The 20,259-nt window shown below is 38.8% G+C and overlaps 1 protein-coding gene across 2 annotated transcripts in view; it reads right to left on the bottom strand.

The window, feature by feature from the left end:
- LOC130215510 (metabotropic glutamate receptor 7) overlaps positions 1–20,259 on the bottom strand; it is a 288,980-nt gene that overhangs the window by 114,165 nt on the left and 154,556 nt on the right. For both annotated transcript variants that reach the window (XM_056447333.1, XM_056447332.1), the window contains exon 5: positions 4,533–4,670. In XM_056447333.1, coding sequence (XP_056303308.1) covers positions 4,533–4,670 — 138 coding nt within the window. The remainder of the gene's footprint in view (positions 1–4,532; positions 4,671–20,259) is intronic.

The raw sequence follows: 20,259 nt of genomic DNA, 5'->3' as shown, positions 1-20,259 counted from the left end.
AGCCATGAAAACTGCACTGAAAACCCTAATAAGTTGACTGAACTAAATTAATTGAGTAAACTCATTGCCTCAATTTAATTGAGTCATGGAGTCTCTCAAAACTTGCATATTTAAGTTTATTTCACCTGACAAAGTTTGGTGAACTGAACAATTTAAGTGTAGTCTACAAAACCGGCAAGTTAAATAAACTTAAATATGCAAGTTTTGGGAGACTCCATTACAGTGTATGTATACATATATATATATATATATATATATATACACACACAATTTTTTTTCTTTTTTTTTTGATGGAAAATTTGTTGAATTAAAGAATAATTTACCCAAAATAAAGTTAAGAAACCCCCAATATCTTTGAAACTTCTCTCAAAACAAAACAAAACAAAAAGATAAATGTCTTAGCTGTTGGATGATGGTCTTTTCCTTAAGATAAGCATCAAAAAAAAAAAAAAAACTGGTCACTGACTCGGAGTTTAAAAGCATTGAGAGCGTTGAAATATGTTGATCTACTTTTGCGTTGAAATTTATGAAACTTCATAATGATGTATCCAAAATGTCAAATCTTATTCAGACAACATACCAATACATTTCCCAAACATTCAGTTATCTGGACAATAAGGAAGTCCTTAGGCTGAGCTTAAAACGCTAGGTTTCCCAACTAGGACTTTACAATACAAACAGTTTGAAGTAGCTCCAAGGAACCATGCGTTCTCTCTACCACAACTGAATCTCTTCTTCATTTACCCACTCACCTATTATAAATTCCAGGTGTATGACCAGCGCCCTCTAGTGCCCTGTAGTTCCATTAGAACAGCATTTTTATTTCCATTATTCCATGGGTAACATATATATATATATATATATATATATATATATATATATATATATATATATATATATATATATATATATATACACACACACACACATATACATATATATATATATATATATATATATATATATATATATATATATATATATATATATATTATATATATATATATATATATATATATATATATATATATATATATATATATATATATATATAATGGATTAATTATGATTTTAAACTCACTACACTTGAAATCTTAAGTTTATGCATTTTCATGGTACATAAGTTAAATTAACTCATATTTTTTAAGTGATAGGACCAAGATGCTAAATGTTAACTTATGTTCAGTCAACTTTAATTCACTGTTTAAGTAAAGACAACATTAGGGTTTACAGTGTGAGCATTTTGAAAATGCTGAAGATCCTGTTTTAGCTTGGGAAACACTGTTGTTTCAATTCAGTACTGACCAGGGGTGGGTGTCCTGGAGAGTTTACATCCAACCATAATCAAACACATCTGCCTATAGCTGATCTTGAAGACACATATTAGCATGTTCAGGTGTGTTTGATTAGTGGCTTGGTAAGGACTAAAACCAGTGATGTTCTTGCTGTGAGGCAACAGTGCTAACCACTGGGCCACCATGCCACACATCTAGGGAAGGAGGAGTAGTAGGGGTGGAAGAGGGGGATTCTTCAAAATGAAGATGGCTGTGATATGGAACTTCAGTTATTTATGAAGACTCAGGAATCGTCTGATTGCTGAATCATCATGAGGGACCAGCTGTGTTCAATCATGAGCACGTGATCGTCTCAAAATTAGTTTATAAATAAAACTTTACTTGATAATTTTGTACTCAATCTTAATTTCTCAAATGTGAATACAACTTAATATAAATGATTCTGCCCAATCATTGGCCAAGAAATGTCAAGAAGTTCAAGTGAACAGTATTTGGAGCATAAAAATAGTGGATGATAATGTGACAAGCGTCGGCGCAATAGCCTAGTGGTTAGCGCGTCGACATATGGTGCAGTAGCACGTCAGGACGTCGCGAGTTCGAATCCCGGCTCAATGACATTTTCCTACCCCCCCCTCTCTCTCTCTCCAACTTCGCTTCCTGTCCTAAAATACTGTCCTATCTAATAAAGGCAAAATGGTCAAAAATAAATCTTAAAAAAATGTATATATATATAAAAAAAAAAAGAAAATGTGACAAGCAAGAACATTCCAATGAACCAACATCTCGTAATTTGGTATTAAGTTCAGTCCCAAATGCATTAAGCTGCGGTCACATTGGGCTTTGTGTGTGCGAAATTCTGTCGTGCGGCACTGCAGAAAGGGGCGGGATTAAACAAGATGATTAGACATTAAAAAAACCGAGCGATTGCTCCATGTTTTAAATTTCTGTCCAGAGAGGTCACGTTTTGATCCTCCATTAGTCTCACGCAGTCAAGTGATGCGATTTCGCAGGTTAGAGTTCACCAAGCTTGAACTTTGCACCGCAGAAAACTTGACGCATGACCCCGCGTTTCCGGTCTGACGCATTCGCGTGTGTATGAATGGAAGTCTATGGAAGGAAAAGTCAAGTGTGACCACAGCTTTAGTCAAGAACTCCTGAAAACCACCATTTGGTTAATCTCAAGGAACCACTTACTGAACCACCATTTGGTCATTCGGTTCTCAGTCGGGTCATAAATGGGTTAGTCGAATACAATGTACATATTACAAATGATTCTGGTCCACTGGGGCCGATAACACATGAGAACCACCATGTGGTACACAATTTAGTCTAATACAGTAGGCTTTTTCAGAATTGAACTTATAGCCTACCAAATGTTTGCAAACAACAAACCCAAGGAAGGTATGCTTGAAAAGAGCTCAGGCATTAAACCATGGAATTATGGAATAAACAAATTGCACAGCAGAGAACCACAAGGCTAAGGGTTTTGAGTTAGTTCTTGCTATTTCTGTGTTCACTGTGCATCAGACAGTTTGTGAACAGACTGTGGGCGTTCTGTAGGTGTTGTCAGTGGTCCGTCTGAACCTGGTGCTGTGTTACTACAAACTTGATATAAAGTGTAGGCGGCATTCCCATAGTTTCCACTTGATCCAAGTAGGTCCGACCTTGTTTAGATAGATCAGCTTGACTACTTTCAAGTAGACCCCATTTTGACCTTGCAGACCATTTTGGTTAAGCAGATTAGAGCCGCTGGACCACCAAAAACACAGCTCCAATGTGTTCTGCCCTAATGAATCATTGACTGCCAAGAGCATGAAACCGTTAAAATTCAATTTTGCGCAATAAACAGCTTTGGTACTGCATTGGATCCTCACCGTAAAGCCTGGCACTTGAAGCAAAACCAGCTGCTCTGCTGTTTTCCTCTGGCAGTTGTGTACGTCATTGGTTAATTAACAGAGTTTTTGGAGTTTTAATTGGTTCAAATATTAATAAATATCTCAGGACATCAGATATCTGAGAGGAATGTGAAGGGGCAGGTTATACAATACAGAACAGTTCTGGCTAACAATTTCTTTGTCATGCTTTTATTCCGTTAGCATGTAGTCAATAGTATTGATTCTTACATTAATTACTCCAGATACTCCAGAGTGTTTACCCCTTGTGCAGATATTGACTTAACCACAGGCTACAAGACAAAATACAGGAATGTACGATTTCAGAATGATTTCACTACTGAGAAAACACTTTAGTAATTACACATATCATTGCCTAAAAACTGTAATGCTCAGCTCAAATTTGAATTGTTGGCTCCAAAATGTGCTTAAAAAATTAGAAAAAGGGGAAAATAACCTTGAAGGTATGCTTCTGTTATCTTGTTATGAATATTCCCGAATTCCGGATGACAATCTTGATGAACGTGTCTTGTAGCTGACTGGGAATTGAGAATCAGTCAGCCTGAACTAGCCATGATGAGCTGAGGGAAGCTTATGTAATTGAAAGCTCTGTTACAGAGGAGAATGCACTTTGTATTCTGAAACGAAGCGCTAATAAGCTGGAGTCAATGAGCCTGACAGAGTTCTTCAGGTTTATCAAAAAAAAAAAATTAAGAAATAAAGAAAGAAAAGAGAGGAAGGTAGGAAAACAGTGCTAACTTTCATACGCTTTCTATTCACGGCAGGCTCTTAATATAGACTTGCAAGTTTATAATTCCCCACTGGAAGATCTTAGCTTTGTATGTGTCAAGCCTGGTAATTAGCTAGTTCAAACTGATCATTAGGTGGTCAACCAGTCACTTTACTCCTAAAAACAGCCTGAGCAGATGCTAGCTGGTTTGTTGATGCTAATAACTTACTCCAGTCACACAAGACTATATAGTTACCAGCTAAAGGACGATTATCATCAAGTGTTTCTGTCAACATGCACATATTAGCAATTTTTAGAAAGAAAATTAGCATATTCCAAACATCAACTCAACTTTTTTTTGAGCTAACAGCTAACCCATGCTTAAAAACTACCACGCTTACTTGACTACCGCACATTCTGATGAGCAGCTAGCTGGTTTATTGTGGTTAATTATGCTAAAGACTCATACTAGAAGTGATATTCTGTACAGTTACCATCTTAAGCAGGATTATCCAGCAAAGATGTAATCCCAGATTGCAAAGATTCAACAGCAAGACATCCTGCATGCTGTAGCAAGTGTTTTGTGGATAAAAAAAATGCGCTATTAGCATTTACCTGTGCACTTTCTGCTTGTGTCTTCTCTTTTTGAAGAACTCATGAGCTTGCAGTTGAAGTTTTCCTCCCAGAATTCAGCAAACCAGACGTTCCTTCTATTGTTTTCCAGTGTGCGTGATGTAAAGTAGGCATCAAATCCTGAAGAAAAAAAAAAAACACACAATACTATTAGCGATAGCATTTTCTGGCCGACATGTAGTCGAAAGAAACAGCTTAAACCAGCTTAAGATGGTGGCCAACCTGGTTTTAGAGGGGTTTTGGCCATTTCCAGGCTGGTTTCCAGCCTTTTTCAGCCTGGTCTTAGCTGGTCAGGCAGGAAAATGACCAGCTAAAACCAGCTTCACCAGCCTGGTTTAAGCTGGACATAGGTGGTTTTGGCTGGGCTCCCAGTCTGACCAGCAAAGACCAGGCTGGAAATGGCTGGAAACCAGCTAGGAAGTGGCAAAACCCCCTCTAAAACCAGGCTGGTCAACCAGCTAAAAACCAGCCTAAACCAGCCTAAGCTTTCAGTAGGGTGGAGTCCACACTTTGATAATGTAATGGTTGATTTAGCTGTTGGGTAGAAGTTTTCCCAGAGCACTCGAAGCATAGTGTGACACTTCTGAAAACTATAGTAAAGAAAGACAGTGTTGTCTTGTGCATACCAAACACATGTGATGGTCATTATAAGTCCACAAGACTGTTAATACAAGAGGGGAGCATTTGTGCAACTTTAGCTTAAAAAAATGGTGTTTCCACACAAATCATGTTGCCCAACTTCTTACAAATTCAGTACCTCTTAAAATAGTTATGCCTTGAGTTTTGTGGCAAATTTTTGGTCCCTGTGAAATTATTGGTTTCCTTTCTTGACATTTTTCTCATCAGGAAGCGGAGCATTTAATCAGATAACTTGGTATCAGCAGACAAACACTAACATTTATCAATCGGCATCCTAAAGAGTCTTTTGAGCCTGTCCTTGTTGTCTGGCATCAAGGCTAATAACATGCCTCATCTAAATAGGTTTGTGGCGTAATGAGGCTTTCATCCACAGTGTAGCTGCAAGGACAAAGGTCAGCAGAACATTTAATTTAGCCGGAGGCATCGGCTAACCTTACATAGTCATGGCTCATTTAAACTTTGTTTGCTTCCACTCTGCAAACTGCAAAAGAAGTGGGTCCGGGTCTGCTTTGCCCACTAGAAAATAAGTGTTAAGCAAGAGATAAGGTGTTATCATTAAGCTGCAACAGCAAAGCTGCCCTAAGCCTGTCAACACATGCAGCGGAAGTCTTTAATGCACTCCTGGGTATTGCATACTCTCGAGTAGGAGCAAGTATTCAACCTATCTTTGGCTTCCAAGCTGCATGTCTCGAGTTGGCATCTTGAGGGCTGTAGCCTGGTGGTGACGCCAGTTGCTTTTTCTATCAATGGGTGACTAGAGGTTTAAAAAGCAAATATTGAAAGTGAATTTTGAAGTACTGAGATATGGATGACTGATCAGATTGACTGGATGAAGTTGATTGGTTTGGATGATCAGCGATCAAAATCACAATTGGTGGCGGGTGGTTGTGTGTTGTTGGATGTAGTGTAGATCCGGTGGTTCAGAACTCACATTTTGGTGATGGGGGATACTAGTGGGTGCTTTTTTTGTGAGTTTTTTTTCTTACAGCCCAACCCCATTGCCCCAAATTGTCCAACTTTGTGTCCAATTTCTGGTGATGAGGCATAGTAGTGGGTGCTACTGTTCATAGAGCAAACTCACCCCCATTGCCCCAAATCCCAAACTGTCCAATTCCCACATGTGCACCAAAAGTACATGCAAATAAAGACTCAAAGGCTGTGTCTCTCAGTAAGTCCCTTCCACTTTAAAGTGGGTCTGTAATGTTTGGGTCTGCAGGCTTGTGGCTTCAATATTTTTGCTTTTTATAATAATAATAATAATAATAATAATAATAATAATAATAATAATAATAATAATAATAATAATAATTCCTTACATTTATATAGAGCTTTTCTGTACACTCAAAGTACTTTACACGTTTTCCTCATCCACCACCAGTGTGCAGCATCCATCTTGTTGACGCAGCAGCATCTGATTGGTGGAGAGAAGACAGAGTTCTGAAGCCCAATATGATTTGGGGATGGTTAGGAGGCCGTGATGGATAGAGGCCAGTGGGCAAATTTGGCCAGGATGCCAGGGTTGAACCCCTACTATTTTTCAAAGGACATCCTGGAATTTTTAATGACCACAGAGTGTCAGGACCTCGATTTAACATCTCAACTGAAAGACGGCGCTCACTGAGCAGTATAGAGTCCCCATCACTATACTGAGGCATAAGAACCCACACAGACTACAGGTTGAGCAGCCCCTGTTGGTCTGACTAACACAATTTCCAGCAGCAACCTAGCTTTCCCTTGTGGTCTCCCATCCAGGTACTGACCGGGAGCAGCCTTGCTTAGATTCAGAGAGCTAGCTGCCAGCTATAGGGTGCAGAATTCCCATATTACTTACCAATAAATTATTGTGCAAACAACTTATTTGAGAATGGTTTTACAAACAATTTCCAAGACAATTGAACACTGTATTTAACCAGAAACTCATTCTGCTCATGAACAACAAAAGAATTGGAAGAGAAACGGAAAATAGAACCATGGACTTGTCAAAGTTTTGGACTTGTTTAAGTGTTTCCTTCAGTTTGACCCAGTTTCCCTTTGTTCCCGTTCCTGCTACTTATCTGTTCCCATGGTCACTAATTCCCTTCTCCTCTGTTGAGCCTTAGTTCATCCTTAGTTTTATCTTTTAGTTAATCAGTAAGTGTATTTAAGTTCTTTAGCCACCTTTAGACTTTTTCCAGTCTCGTCTTTACTCAATGTTGATGTTTCTCCTGTTCCCAATTCCCTTGATGTTTGAATGCATGTATATTTAACTTCAGTTAATTAAATATAGATGTTTAGTGTATCTTCTTTCTCATCTTCACATGAGTTTTGGTACACCATCTGTGAGAGGACCCTTAAGAGAATCCAAATTCCACACATGAGCATCACATGATTGCACTGGGACACACCACACGATCTTCAGATCCTAATCAAAAACCATGGGAGACCAAAGATGCAGGGACATATTCAGCAAAAGTTTAACAGTGCAATATACACACGCTAGACGCTCCTGTCAGGCCACAAGACTGCACAACAGAACACAGACTTGCTTGATGAAATGTGATTTCAGAAAAAGAATATGGGTCAGTGCTCCAGCATATGGGTCAATACTCCATTTTTAAAAACATGTTGGTATCTGCCATGTTTTACTGTAGTGTTGCTAACTCTCAGCGGCTATTTATATAATCAGAGATGGATCTTACTCAGCCAAATAATCTACAGGTCAATTTCGGCCACTGGGCCTCATTGGTCCATCAGTCTGTGTGGGTCCAGGAAGTTGGTTTGGCACACCTTGCCTCTCGTAAGATCGAGTTGGCCATATTCAGCAATGCAGAATTTTGTTTGTTTGTTTATTTATTAATTTTTAAAAAGGGAAGGTGTACATTCATCTGTGTTCTGTAATAATGTAAATGTATCAAAAGTAGCCCAGAGACTAGTTTTCATTGGTGGTCCCTTAGCCAGATGTTAAAGGGCGTCTGCTCAAGAGAACACTCTGATTGGTTATTCAGCAACGATTCAGAGCGCGAGAGCAAAAACTGAAGTGACATAAGCAAGCAAGTAAGTGAGGGAAACACAAAGTTGTCGCCTTTAGCTTCACTGCATCTCTCTAATATTTGCATTCAATATAGATTATTAGATTATCAGACATATTTGACATAATATCAGACATAACAAGTGCTATGATAATGGTACTAAAATCTGCTTTGTTTGAGACGAGTCGGTCATTAGCTTGGTGTGTCTCAGCCCTAATATGACACCAAACTGTTGTACATCCGGGAGTCTCTATGCGGGACACTCCTGGAACTTCCGGATGTCGGGGATTTAATAAATCTGATATACCTCAAATCAATGTTTCTCAACCACATTCCTGGAGGTCCACCAGTCTGCACATTTTCTGTGTCCCCTAACCAAACACACCTGATTCAAATCATCAGCTCATTCAAGAGTTCACACTTAGCTAATGATTCATTATAAAATGTGTCCTCAAGCCTGGGGCTCCCTCCCATTTGCAAGGCGAGAGGGGAGTTTGAGCTCAGGTAGATCTGGAGAACTCCTCTGCTGTAGTAGCTAATGAACAGATAGTGATTGCTCTTAAGAGATTTCTACTTACTAGGAGCACGTCTATGTTGTCGATTTGGATTAGTCAATTAACTTAAGCTGCATGTTTTAGGACGGTGGGAGGAAAACGGAGAACCTGGAGGAAACCCACGTGAGCACGGGGAGAATGTGTAAACTCCACAAAGAAACGTCAGCTGGCTTGGTAAGAACTAGAACCAGTGACATTCTTGCTGTGAGGCAACAGTGCTAACCACTGGGCTACTGTGCCACCCATCTAGGAAAGGAGGAGGAGTAGGGGTGGAAGGGGGGATTGTTCAAAATGAAGATGGCTGTTATATGGAACTGAGGGTGTTTATAGTGGCTTAGGAATCGTCTGATTGGTGAATCATAAGTTGGATAATGCGGGACCAGCTGCAAGCAATCATAAGCAAGTGATCCTCTCGACATTAGTTTATAAATAAACTTCACTTAGCAGAGACTGAAAGACCTGTAATGGGTGTGACAGACAAAGGAGACATCCAAAACATGCAGTGTTGGGAAACATGGTTGAGAAACACTGTTCACGCTATACTCTCCAAATTGTCAGGAATCACTAATGCTCACACCAGACGCGTAACGCGTGTCAAGCGTGAGTGATTTACTTGTTAAGTCAATGCAAAGACGCGAATAGACATCCTGTGTCACGATACATGCGAATGGCATGGCACAAATGATGCAAATTGCGCGAATGGCACGACGCGAATACTGTGAATACTGGCCGCGTTAACCAGTCAGGAGCTTGCTCTTGTGGGGGCGTGATTATGACGTAACGTCTGTTGTTGGTGTCCCAGAGGAAAATCTTCCTGCCTACACTGACAACAGCTCATCAAACTGGGCTCGGCTCAGTCAGAAACACAGCTGAAAGCTTCTATCATCCAGGTTAAGTTTCTGGAGGAGTTTATGAGCTCACAGAGTGGGCTGCATCTCTGAAAGGATCTAGTGGACTCAGACATGGCTCCAAAATCCATGTTAGCCATTTAGCAATGACGCTACAGTCACCAGCCAGACAGAAGCCCCGCCCATAACGCGAATCCGCGTCTGTTCTGAAGTGAGTTTGACTCGCGAATGAAGCTAGTAAACTCAAATGTTCACGCGTCTATTTACGCATGAATAGTGCGAATTATCCGCACGTTCTGCATTTGGTGTGAACACAGCACAACAGCCAGAATTGAAACTGTGCTGCCCACAAGATCACGAACATGTCAGAGTAAGTGCAGTAATTGCAAAGCCACGGCTCTGACAGCAAACCAGAAATGAAACTCTATCAGAAACACTGTCTGTGTAAAATCATCCATTTGTTAAATGTCCAATTTTACACATACACACACTATTGTTACACATGATTCCCGATGAAATCAGAGCATAACCCATTCCTGCACGTAAAACTCTTCTCACATAAAATGTACTATCGTTAATTATTTTATGAACAAATCGCAAATGACATTTGTTCTGTCCATGTTTAACGCTCCTAATCACGACGCCATTCAGATCTAAGCTTAAAAAGCAGCACTTTCTGTTCTGTGGCCTTCAGCTAAATGATTCCTCAGGCAGACTGATGCATGTTTTCAGTTTGTTTGTCAGATGACCTCGACCAAAAGCGCTCTACACATCACTCCACAGGCGCACTTGACTCAGAATCGGATCCTCAGCAGGTTCGCGTGCTTGCTCATAAATTCTACTAATTGCAGCTTATTTGTACACAAGCCTTGTACACAAGAAACTCCCGAAGGCCCGTCTGTGTCATTTTCTCTGTGTCTGGAGGACAAAGCTCAGAGCTTCACCTTTTGTTTAAAGCGTTCAACATCTGCTCCGCTGCGGAGTAATTAGCAGGCCGCCCGCGAACCTCCTCTACGGCGGGTTCACCAACTGTCTTTGCTATCTAATAATGTCACATGTTTATAAATATTAACAGCGCATCTAAAATAAGACTTCTGACCGCACTTTGCCTCGGATGCCTATGGGGCTATTAGATGTGACACGAAATGCTCAATAAAGTGCTAGACATGAAAAAAAGATGGCGGGGACTTTGAAATGATCCATTACGTATGGCTTCAGGTTCATAATTTATCGTTTGAATGCATTTAATATGTATTTCATATGTGGCCATGGACCACAAAAAAGTCGTATGTGTGCATTTTTGGAAATTGAAAGATGTGCAGCACTGTAGCTCAGTGGTTAGCACTGTTGTAGCAAGAAGGTCGCTGGTTTGAGTCCCGGATAGACCAGTATGCATTTTTATGTGGAGTTCTATGTTCTTCCTGTGTTGGCGTGGGTTTCCTCCGGGTGCTCCGGTTTCCCCCACAATCCATGTGCTATAGGTGAATTGAATAAACTAAATTGGCCTTAGCATATTTTTGTGTGTGTATGGGTGTTTCCCAGTACTGGGTTGCGGCTGGAAGGCCATTCTCTGCGTTTATTAAGCTGTGGCGTCCCCTGATTAATTTGGGACTACGCTGAAGGAAAATGAATGAATTCAAATATATTTGGAAACCAAAATAACAATGAAGGATCCTTCTGAATGACAACGCCACCTACTGGTCTGGCATAAATAAGACATTTTAGTCTTTTATTTGCAGTTCTATATGAACGGGGGCCATTTTGACAGCATTTTCATCTGTTTATGAAACTTTTTTATATGTATCGCTGCATATAGTTGGTGGTTTATTCCACTGTGGTAATCTCTGACAAATAAGAGACTAAGCCAAAGGAAAATGAATTAATGAATGAATGAATGAATAAATGAATGAATGAATGGAAACTCCAGTCACATGACCCTTCAGAAATCAGTTCCTGAGTGAAGTGAAGTTTATTTATAAACTAATTTATCTCCGGTTTCCTTCCACAGTCTAAAAAAACATGTGTCATAAGTGAATTGATCAATGTAAGTTAACACTATAGTCAAGCTCTTAACCAGCAGTATCTCTACATAGCAAATTACAATATGTCATGAGCTCTAAACAAAAGGGGAGTTCTCAAGACCTACCTGAGCTCAAACTCCCCTCTCGCCCTGCAAACGGTAGGGAGCCCAAGGCTCGAGGATCTTATAAGCTCAGGGCTCTCTCCCAGGACAGCATGCCAAACTCACTTTATAATCAATCATCAGCTAAGTGTGATACTCCTTTTCTAGGGGTTAGGAGAGACGGTAACAAAAGAAAAATTAAATTTGCTCAAATAAAAAACAAGTAATAGTAATAAATGAATATTTCATAATGTGGGTAGAGAATCTCCTTTTTCACTCTACTAAAATAAAAAGGAAAAAAAAAGAGACTCAGAAAAAGATTTCAAAACAAATGAATGTAGTTTTATTTATGGCTTAGCAAAGCCAATGTTTTAAATATTCAGAGTTTAAACAAAATACTTAAATAGCCAAAAATCCCAGGAGAGGCTAAAGCCAAAATAACAAACAAAACAAAAGCTTCCTTAATAACTAAGAACTCATAAAATCCCTATTACAAAATAAAAATAAACTTAATAACAGTGATTTTACCTTACGCCCTGACTAAAGCCAAAACAGGAGAAAATATAAAAGGGGATAACCTAAAACATATCAGCACCTCTCTCCTACATGGCTTGTGTTAACTCTTTCACAGAAAGTTGCACGTCTTTCTTGTTCATGCTTAAAAAATTTTTTTTTTCAAAGTCTGAAACGCAGTAATAATAAAAACATTCACATCTACAAAGTCATCATTATGTTCATCAAACCATAGAACAGACCCACCATAACAACATTACAGTCAAACTGAATTGCAACAGTACGACTCACTTCATATGATATGTGTTTTGCTGAGAGAAATCGTTTGCATTTTTAATAGACATTATGAAATAAATTCATGTTAGGAAGCATGAACGTCAATACTTTCAGATCTATCAGGTGTTCCAATAATTTTGGCTCCTTCTGTATATGTATATATGTATATTCCTCCCTAGGAAAAGCTTATGAACTCCTTTTAAAGAGCATGTAGGCAGTCACATGCGTCTTTTCAATATTCGCCATGGAAGATTAATTCAGCCAGGCCTACGCATCCCACGTCCAATCCATTGTCATGGGAACCATGAAAGCGAATGAAACGAGGTTTCCCACAGCCACCTCATGCATCCTGAAGCAATTTATAAAACATTACGCTCAACTTTTTCAGACACCCCCGATGCCTGGAGAAGAGCCGTCCTGCGTTCGTCCGTCAGAAATCCGAAATGCTTGCGGCGTCAAGTCATGCGAGAAAACCTCAGGTGACGATCACCAGCGCTGACGACGCTTCAAATAAAGTGCCTGAGTCCTCGAGTGCCACGCTAGATCTCTCGCTGTGATTTTATGGACGGTCTGAGGTTAAACGTTGCTCAGAGCCTGTAGGGAGGGAAAAGGCAAACCGAACTGATCTCCAAATCAACAAGGATCACACTCCAAGCTGTCACTCCGCTTCGAGAGTCTCCGAGCGGCTGATATAACGTTGTTGCGGAGCGCGACCGGCTAATGCACTCGCAATTTGTCTCCGTCTCTGAAGTGAGCTCCAGACAGATGGGGGCTGACAACTTCAGATCGATTCTGCTAAAACAAGTCGTTGGGGGAGGTGGTGAGAAAACAGATCATAATTTAGATGAGCATCATGCTTGCATAATTTCAGCGACAGTTTGTGTCAGATGCACAGAGAGGGATATGGAAATAAGCTGGGATTACTTATAAAGTGTTTCAGAAGGAATTACATACACACTCACTAGCCACTAGTCATCTGATACCATTTGGGCAGGATTTACTGAAAATAATAAAGAAATTAGTACAATTTGGATACAATGTGAATAAAACAGTTTACACATTATTACAACGTAGGTGCTTTATCAATAAAACAAATAAACAAACCGAACCAAACATTACTGACATATGTTATTTATTCCAGACCAGTAGGTGGCGTTGTCATTTGTTAGGAAATACCATGCACTTTTTTTGTCAGTGGCGTAAACAAAAATCGAGTTGCCTATTAACATTAGTCTATAACTTATTACCAGCATGGTCTGAAGAACATCCGAGTCAAATTCAGTGAAAATCGGAAAATTTAGTGTAGGAGGAGTTCTAAAAAATAGGTTTACAATTTAAAACACAATGGCGGAAAGGAAGTTTAGCTGATTCAGGCATATTTGGTATCATTGGTCTCAGCATGATCCAGGGAATATAACAAGGCAAGTGTCATGTCAATGGGAAAAGGTTAGAAAAGGTTATGAGCATTTTTTCCAAATATGCTTATAACGTCTGGCCACAAGGTGGCGCTGCTCCAGAGGTATTTGAGTACTTTCAGGGCATAGTGTCGAAGATGCACCCCATGTTTTGTAATCATACGTGAATATGTTTGCAAAACATTGCATTTTTTATGATAAAAATCAAAATGGCTGATGCCCAAAATGGCTGACCTGGGAAAATTGAACATCATTCAACTCGGCATGCTCTGTCAGATGTAAAGAGACCAGTTTTATAAGTTTATGACAAAGGGTTCAGACATTACAAGCAAAAACAGTTTTTGTATCTCCGGACCACTAGGGGGCAGTGCGCTGAAACGCTGCAGGTAACCTCTGAACATGGCTGTCAGTTCTGTATTCCACCATTGTTATTTTGGTTGCCAAATTTGGTTGCCAGGATCATTATGGATATGTACCCCTGCATACATTTCAGGACAGTAAAAAAATACATCCCGGGAGCTGAGCTTTATTTTGTTTGTTTGTTTTTTTTGCGAAATCACCAGTGGTCAGCCTGATTTCACGAGAAAACGTTAGTATTTTACGTTTTGTCAGTTTAGTGGCTAATTCGTATGAATTTGTACAAGTTCAGTCGTACGAAATTGTACGATTTTAAAAAGGAGGCGTGGCACCTAACCCCACCCCTAAACCCAACCGTCATTGGGGGATGAGCAAATTGTACTAAATTGTACGAATTAGATCGGACGAATTCATACGAATTAGCCACTAAATCTAAAAGTTACGAATTGTCGTGAGATTGTGTTGCTAAAACCCAACCCAACAGATGAAAATGCTGTCAAATGGTCCCTGTTCAAATAGAACTGTAAGAAACGAGTCAAATCAGTAGGTGGCAATGTCATTTGTAAGAAAGTACCAGTCCTGTAGTCCTGTTATTTTTGGATGCCAAATACTCGCTTATGCCTACAGATTAAACATGTAATGCATCTGCGCATGATGGTATAATTTGGTCAGGATTTACTGAAAACGTTCAAGAAATTAGTACAACTGAGACACAATGTAAATGAAACCGTTGACAAATTACTACAGCGTGGGTACTATTTAACTAAATCAAAGAAACAAACTGAACTGGTTTGTCACTTTGAGGTTGGTAAACCAAACCTAAGCGTATGTTTACACAATGATACATATAAAAAAGTTTCATATACAGATGACAGTGCTGTCAGAATGGTCCTGTTGATATAGAACTGGAAACATTTACTAAAATGTGTTAATTATGCCAATGTAATTCGTAAGGAAATGCCAGTTGCTCTCCTGTTTGTGTAGAATATTTACTTTTCACATTATAATTATTAAACTTGCTATAATTATATGCAATTTTCTAAATAATTAAATATTATCTGTTCTTTGAAAACGTGTACTTCAATTGTGATGCTATTTTGTTCATGTTTGCATTATATAATGGCATTAATTGATTTTAAAAGGACTATAATGTTATTCAATCACAATAAATTGTGGTGCAATATATTGTAAAATAAACATTTGATACGAAGACAGGCCTTCACACAATGTAAAAAAAACAGTTGACAAATTACTACAACTTGGGTACTACTTAACTAAATCAAATAAACAAACTTGAACCGATTTGACCCAATTTAACAAACAATTGATAAATTAGAACTACATAAAATGAAAAAACAATGGCACAACAAGTCCATGACTTCACTAAAACATTCGACAAATTAGTACAACATGACAACTATATAACTAAAACGTTCAATAAAATAGCCCAAGTAGGCTACGGTTTCCCTAAAACAAGGAAACAAAATTAATAGAACTTGGCTTTTATTTTCTGGCTACAATTTAACTAATATGCTTGACAAATTAAAATAACTTGGCTATAATGTAACTGAAATCCACAGAGAGATATGGAAATAAGCCACTGGCTGCATTGTCAGTACACCTTAGATTACTTATATAGTGTTGTAGGCTGAATTACATACACACTCACTAGCCACTTCTTTGAGGCACACCTGTTCAAACGCTCATTATCTGATCAGCCAATCACAACGCAGCAAATCAACTTGAAGAGCTCAGATGCATCACTTCAGATGCATTTACTTCATAAAGCCTGAAGTACCATCTGGAGTGTTTTTTTTCTAAAATGAGCATTTTCTCATGTGTGTAGGTTTAGTAATCTCACTTTAAATGGAATGGAAAGAATGTATTCATGGACATAAAAGTGAATTTACTGAACCTACACACAGGAGGCTTAGAAAAGCGCTCATTTTAGATGAACATTTCAGATAGCACTCAGAGGTTTTTGCATCTGAAATCTTCTGCTATTTTTTTATCATGAAGATGTGGTCAAGGACTTTATACCAATCATCAGAAAGGAGATGTAGGGGCTGATCAGTGGTTGTGTTAACTGAGAATTTGCACAGTTTGACAATGTAAAATGACACCGTATTTCATTTCACTTGCTTTATATTATCCACATTGTGTAAAAGTGTCTCTGGCTTAACAATACATCACCACATCTAAATACACGACACAGATACATCACCACATGTAGCCTACTGTAGGCATAAAAAAGAAAAACAATCAATAATTTCGATTGAAAATTATGACGAATGATATGTTCTTAAATTATTTCTGTAAAAACACAACTAATAGTGCCTCGTGTGGACAATAAAATTGCAGTGAAATGCACTCAAAGTGGAGCATTTGAGTTTTTTGCTGTACTGTGCACAGAGTGGTGTGTTTGTAATAACCTGGTGCTATTCTTCACAGCACAGATTCAACCAACTGTAGACAGAATGCTGATATGTTTCTGCTATTTTATTGTTATATTCAGAAACAGGCCATTAAACCAAACACTCCAATGCTGCAATCTACATTATTACTTTATTTTATTACTTTTTTTATTACAGTGCTTGCAACACACCACTATATTTATAGTGCTCTGACTTATTAGGGTTTGTTCTAAGTGTTAAACCTCTGTAATTAATGCATACTAACTCATTTAAAATAAAGATTCCAGAGAAACCTTATTTGTTTGTTTGGTTTTGTTTCCTTATACAGCCAGGGTTTACAATTTACAATCAATCAATCAATCAATCAATCAATCAATCAATCAATCAATCAATCAATCCACACACTAACCAAATAAATACATACATTTATCAATCCATCAATCCATCAATCAGTTGTTGAATCAATCAATCAATCAACCAACCAACCAACCAACCAACCAACCAGTAAAATCAATGAATGAATGAATAAATGAATGAATGAATCATTCAATCAATCAATCAATTAATCAACTAACCAACCAACCATCCAACCAACCAACCAATAAATCAAAAAAAACTTCAACAAAGAAAAAATATATTAATCAATCCATCAATCAACCAATCAATTATTGAATAAACCAATTAATCAGTCAACCAATCAAGCAATTACTCAATTAATCAGTCAATAAACTAATCAATCAATGCAATTAACCAACCAACCTATCAATGAATCAACAAACCAATTGATGAGCCAACCAATCAATCAATAAATCGATGAACCCACCAACCAATCAATAACCCAATAAATTAATCAATGAACCAATCAACCAATGAAATCAATAAACCAATCAATCAATCAATCAACACAACAAGTAAACCAAGACAATCATATTAATCAATCCATCAACCAATGAATAAATTGTTGAATCAATCAATCAATCAACCAACCAACCATCCAACCGATCAACCAATTAATAAATCAGTCAATCAACCAATCAATCAATGCAATTAACAAACCAACTTATTAAGGAAGCAACCAGCCAATCGATTGCTGAGCCATTCAAATAATTAGTCCAATAAATGAATGAATGAATGCATTAATCAATCAATCAATCAATGCATTAATCAATCAATCAAATCAATATGCACACCAATCTATTGTTGGCTCAATCAATCAATCAATCAATCAACTAATGCAATTAACCAATCAATATATCAATGAATCAACCAATCAATAAATTAATAAGCCAATCAATCGATGAACTAACCAACTAATGAATAACCCAAACATTTAATCAATCAATGAACCAACCAACCAACCAACCAACCAATAAAATCAATGAACCAATCAATCAATAACAATCACATTACACCAAATACTCCATGTTAAAACACTTGGGGTCTTTTTTAATGTATGCATGAAACATTAAAATGATGTTTTTCGTGAGCTGATGCCAACCGTACAGTAATTTTGGACGTTTTGGGCTGTTTTGTGTTTTATTTATCTTCATAGCTACTACTTGTTTACCACAGCTCATTCAATTTCAAGCAAAACTGGCATTTTCGACATGAATTATTGAAACCTCGGCTCTCTTAATTATTCAGTTTCAGCTGAAAATACATCACCCTGAGATTTAACACTAAATAGCCCTGCAGTGGATTTAACTTATATAATGGAGCATAACTGGGTCAGAAAATAAAACCGTAACTCTCATTGTGGCTTAAACACTGTTGACTTTGTGTGGATGATATCAAATCAACACGTTTTTTTGCTAAGAAAAACTTGGTATACAATTTATACAACACCATTTGATGTGTTTCAGTTGATTATTTACATGATAAGAGTGTTCTGGAGTCTAAAAAAGCTATCAATATAATGTCAATAATGTGATAATTTAGCAGTTCATTCTGCTGTGGTAACCCCTGATGAATAAAGGGACTAAGCCGAAAGAAGAAATGAATGAATGAATGTTTTGATTGTTCCATGATGTCTTTGAATTTCTTTTCTCCATCAAATTTATGGATACCTATGTTTGGCTGTTTTGTGTACCCAATGTGGTAAACCCCATACATCATTATGTAAATTTGGAAACTGCAATAAAAAGTTAAACAATAAAAACCAACCCAGGCTCATTCTGAAAACGTAGTCCCGAGGACGTTTCTGGAGACCGCGAATTATGTAGCCGGAGGTACGTATGGTTGCATTTCGTTTTTTAAGCGAACGCTGCGGGACGGTATGACGCCGTTCCTTTTAGCGCTCGCCGGCTGACTGCTTACCTTCGTGTGGAGGGCTTTTCCGCCGCAACCAGTTTTTCTGGTTAGCTCGTCCTGTGCGTCAGCGGACTCGAGACGCAGAGAGGAGCTGACCACGACGACGACGAACGGGTTCGAGCACGCGGAAGAGCGGTTCCAGAAATCAGGTAAGACTAAAACAGAATCCAAGAAATAAAGCGAAGAGGTTCATAACAGGGTGAGAGTGTGGTAAAATCCGAAAACGTGGTGAAAAAATAAATAAATAAATACAAATCGGACGAGGGCTTTTTCCGGACGGCTTTTGTAAATCGTTGGTTGGGTTTAGGGCGGGCGGGTCAATCAGTAAAATTGGTTGGGTTCGGGGAAGGAGGAGGGTGGGTCGGCCAGCCGATTGGCCGGTCGCCCAGTCAATCATTCAGCCAGTCGGACAGACAGACGTTCGTTCGACAGCGGCCTCTGGTGGGTTCACGCGAACACAGCGGCCTCTCGCGGTTTTGCGAAAACCAAAAACTGCAAAAATGCGTACCTCCCGGGACGTATTTCGCGGTCTCCAGAAACGTCCTCGGGACTACGTTTTCAGAATGAGCCTGGGTTGATAAAAACAGAAAACAATATAGTCCAAACACCCCACGAATCCACATGAAGGCAAGAAAAGTCTTTATTTGCGTTTTCAAGCAGGTACGTTTCCTTATCAAACAGGCATGAATGGAATCCATCCCCATCCTTTCAATCTAGCTCCAGTAATGGTGTTTTGTGATGGCTGCAGCATTGACACTATGAGTTTAGGGTCATAATCAGAAATCCCGGAGTGACAATTCCAGCCCCCCGACTGTTAGAGAGCCATCTACTACATAACACAATAAGCACCCAAACAAACAAACCCAGTCGGAGGTCACAGCAGAGACCTGGCCGCCAGCTGTGAGCCTAATGGCCAAATTAAAACTAAACCAAGAGACTGAAATGCCACATGATAAGGCGGAGAGGAACCGCTTTGTGCACAGTTTGATCCAATTACGGGCCGGGCCAAGAATGTCAGATTCCTGCGAGCTCATATGCTAACGTCCGAGCAACAGCAGGTGGAGAAAAGTTTGAGCTTTCGAAAGTTTTGAGTAGGTTTAGAATGATTGTTTAGTGGCGAGTCACAAGTCAGGGGTTTGTTTTAATGAACAGACATACAGGCTACCGGCTAACATCCACATTTAAGGTGTCTTTTTATATCAGCGTTTTCTTTTTCAAATTAATTCAGTTCATCTTTATTTATATAGCACTTT

This window comes from Danio aesculapii, chromosome 22 (genome assembly GCF_903798145.1).
Source record: "Danio aesculapii chromosome 22, fDanAes4.1, whole genome shotgun sequence".
Taxonomy (NCBI): Eukaryota; Metazoa; Chordata; class Actinopteri; order Cypriniformes; family Danionidae; genus Danio; species Danio aesculapii.
Note: the sequence above shows the minus strand (reverse complement) of the source record. Positions and strands in the feature narration are given on the sequence as shown.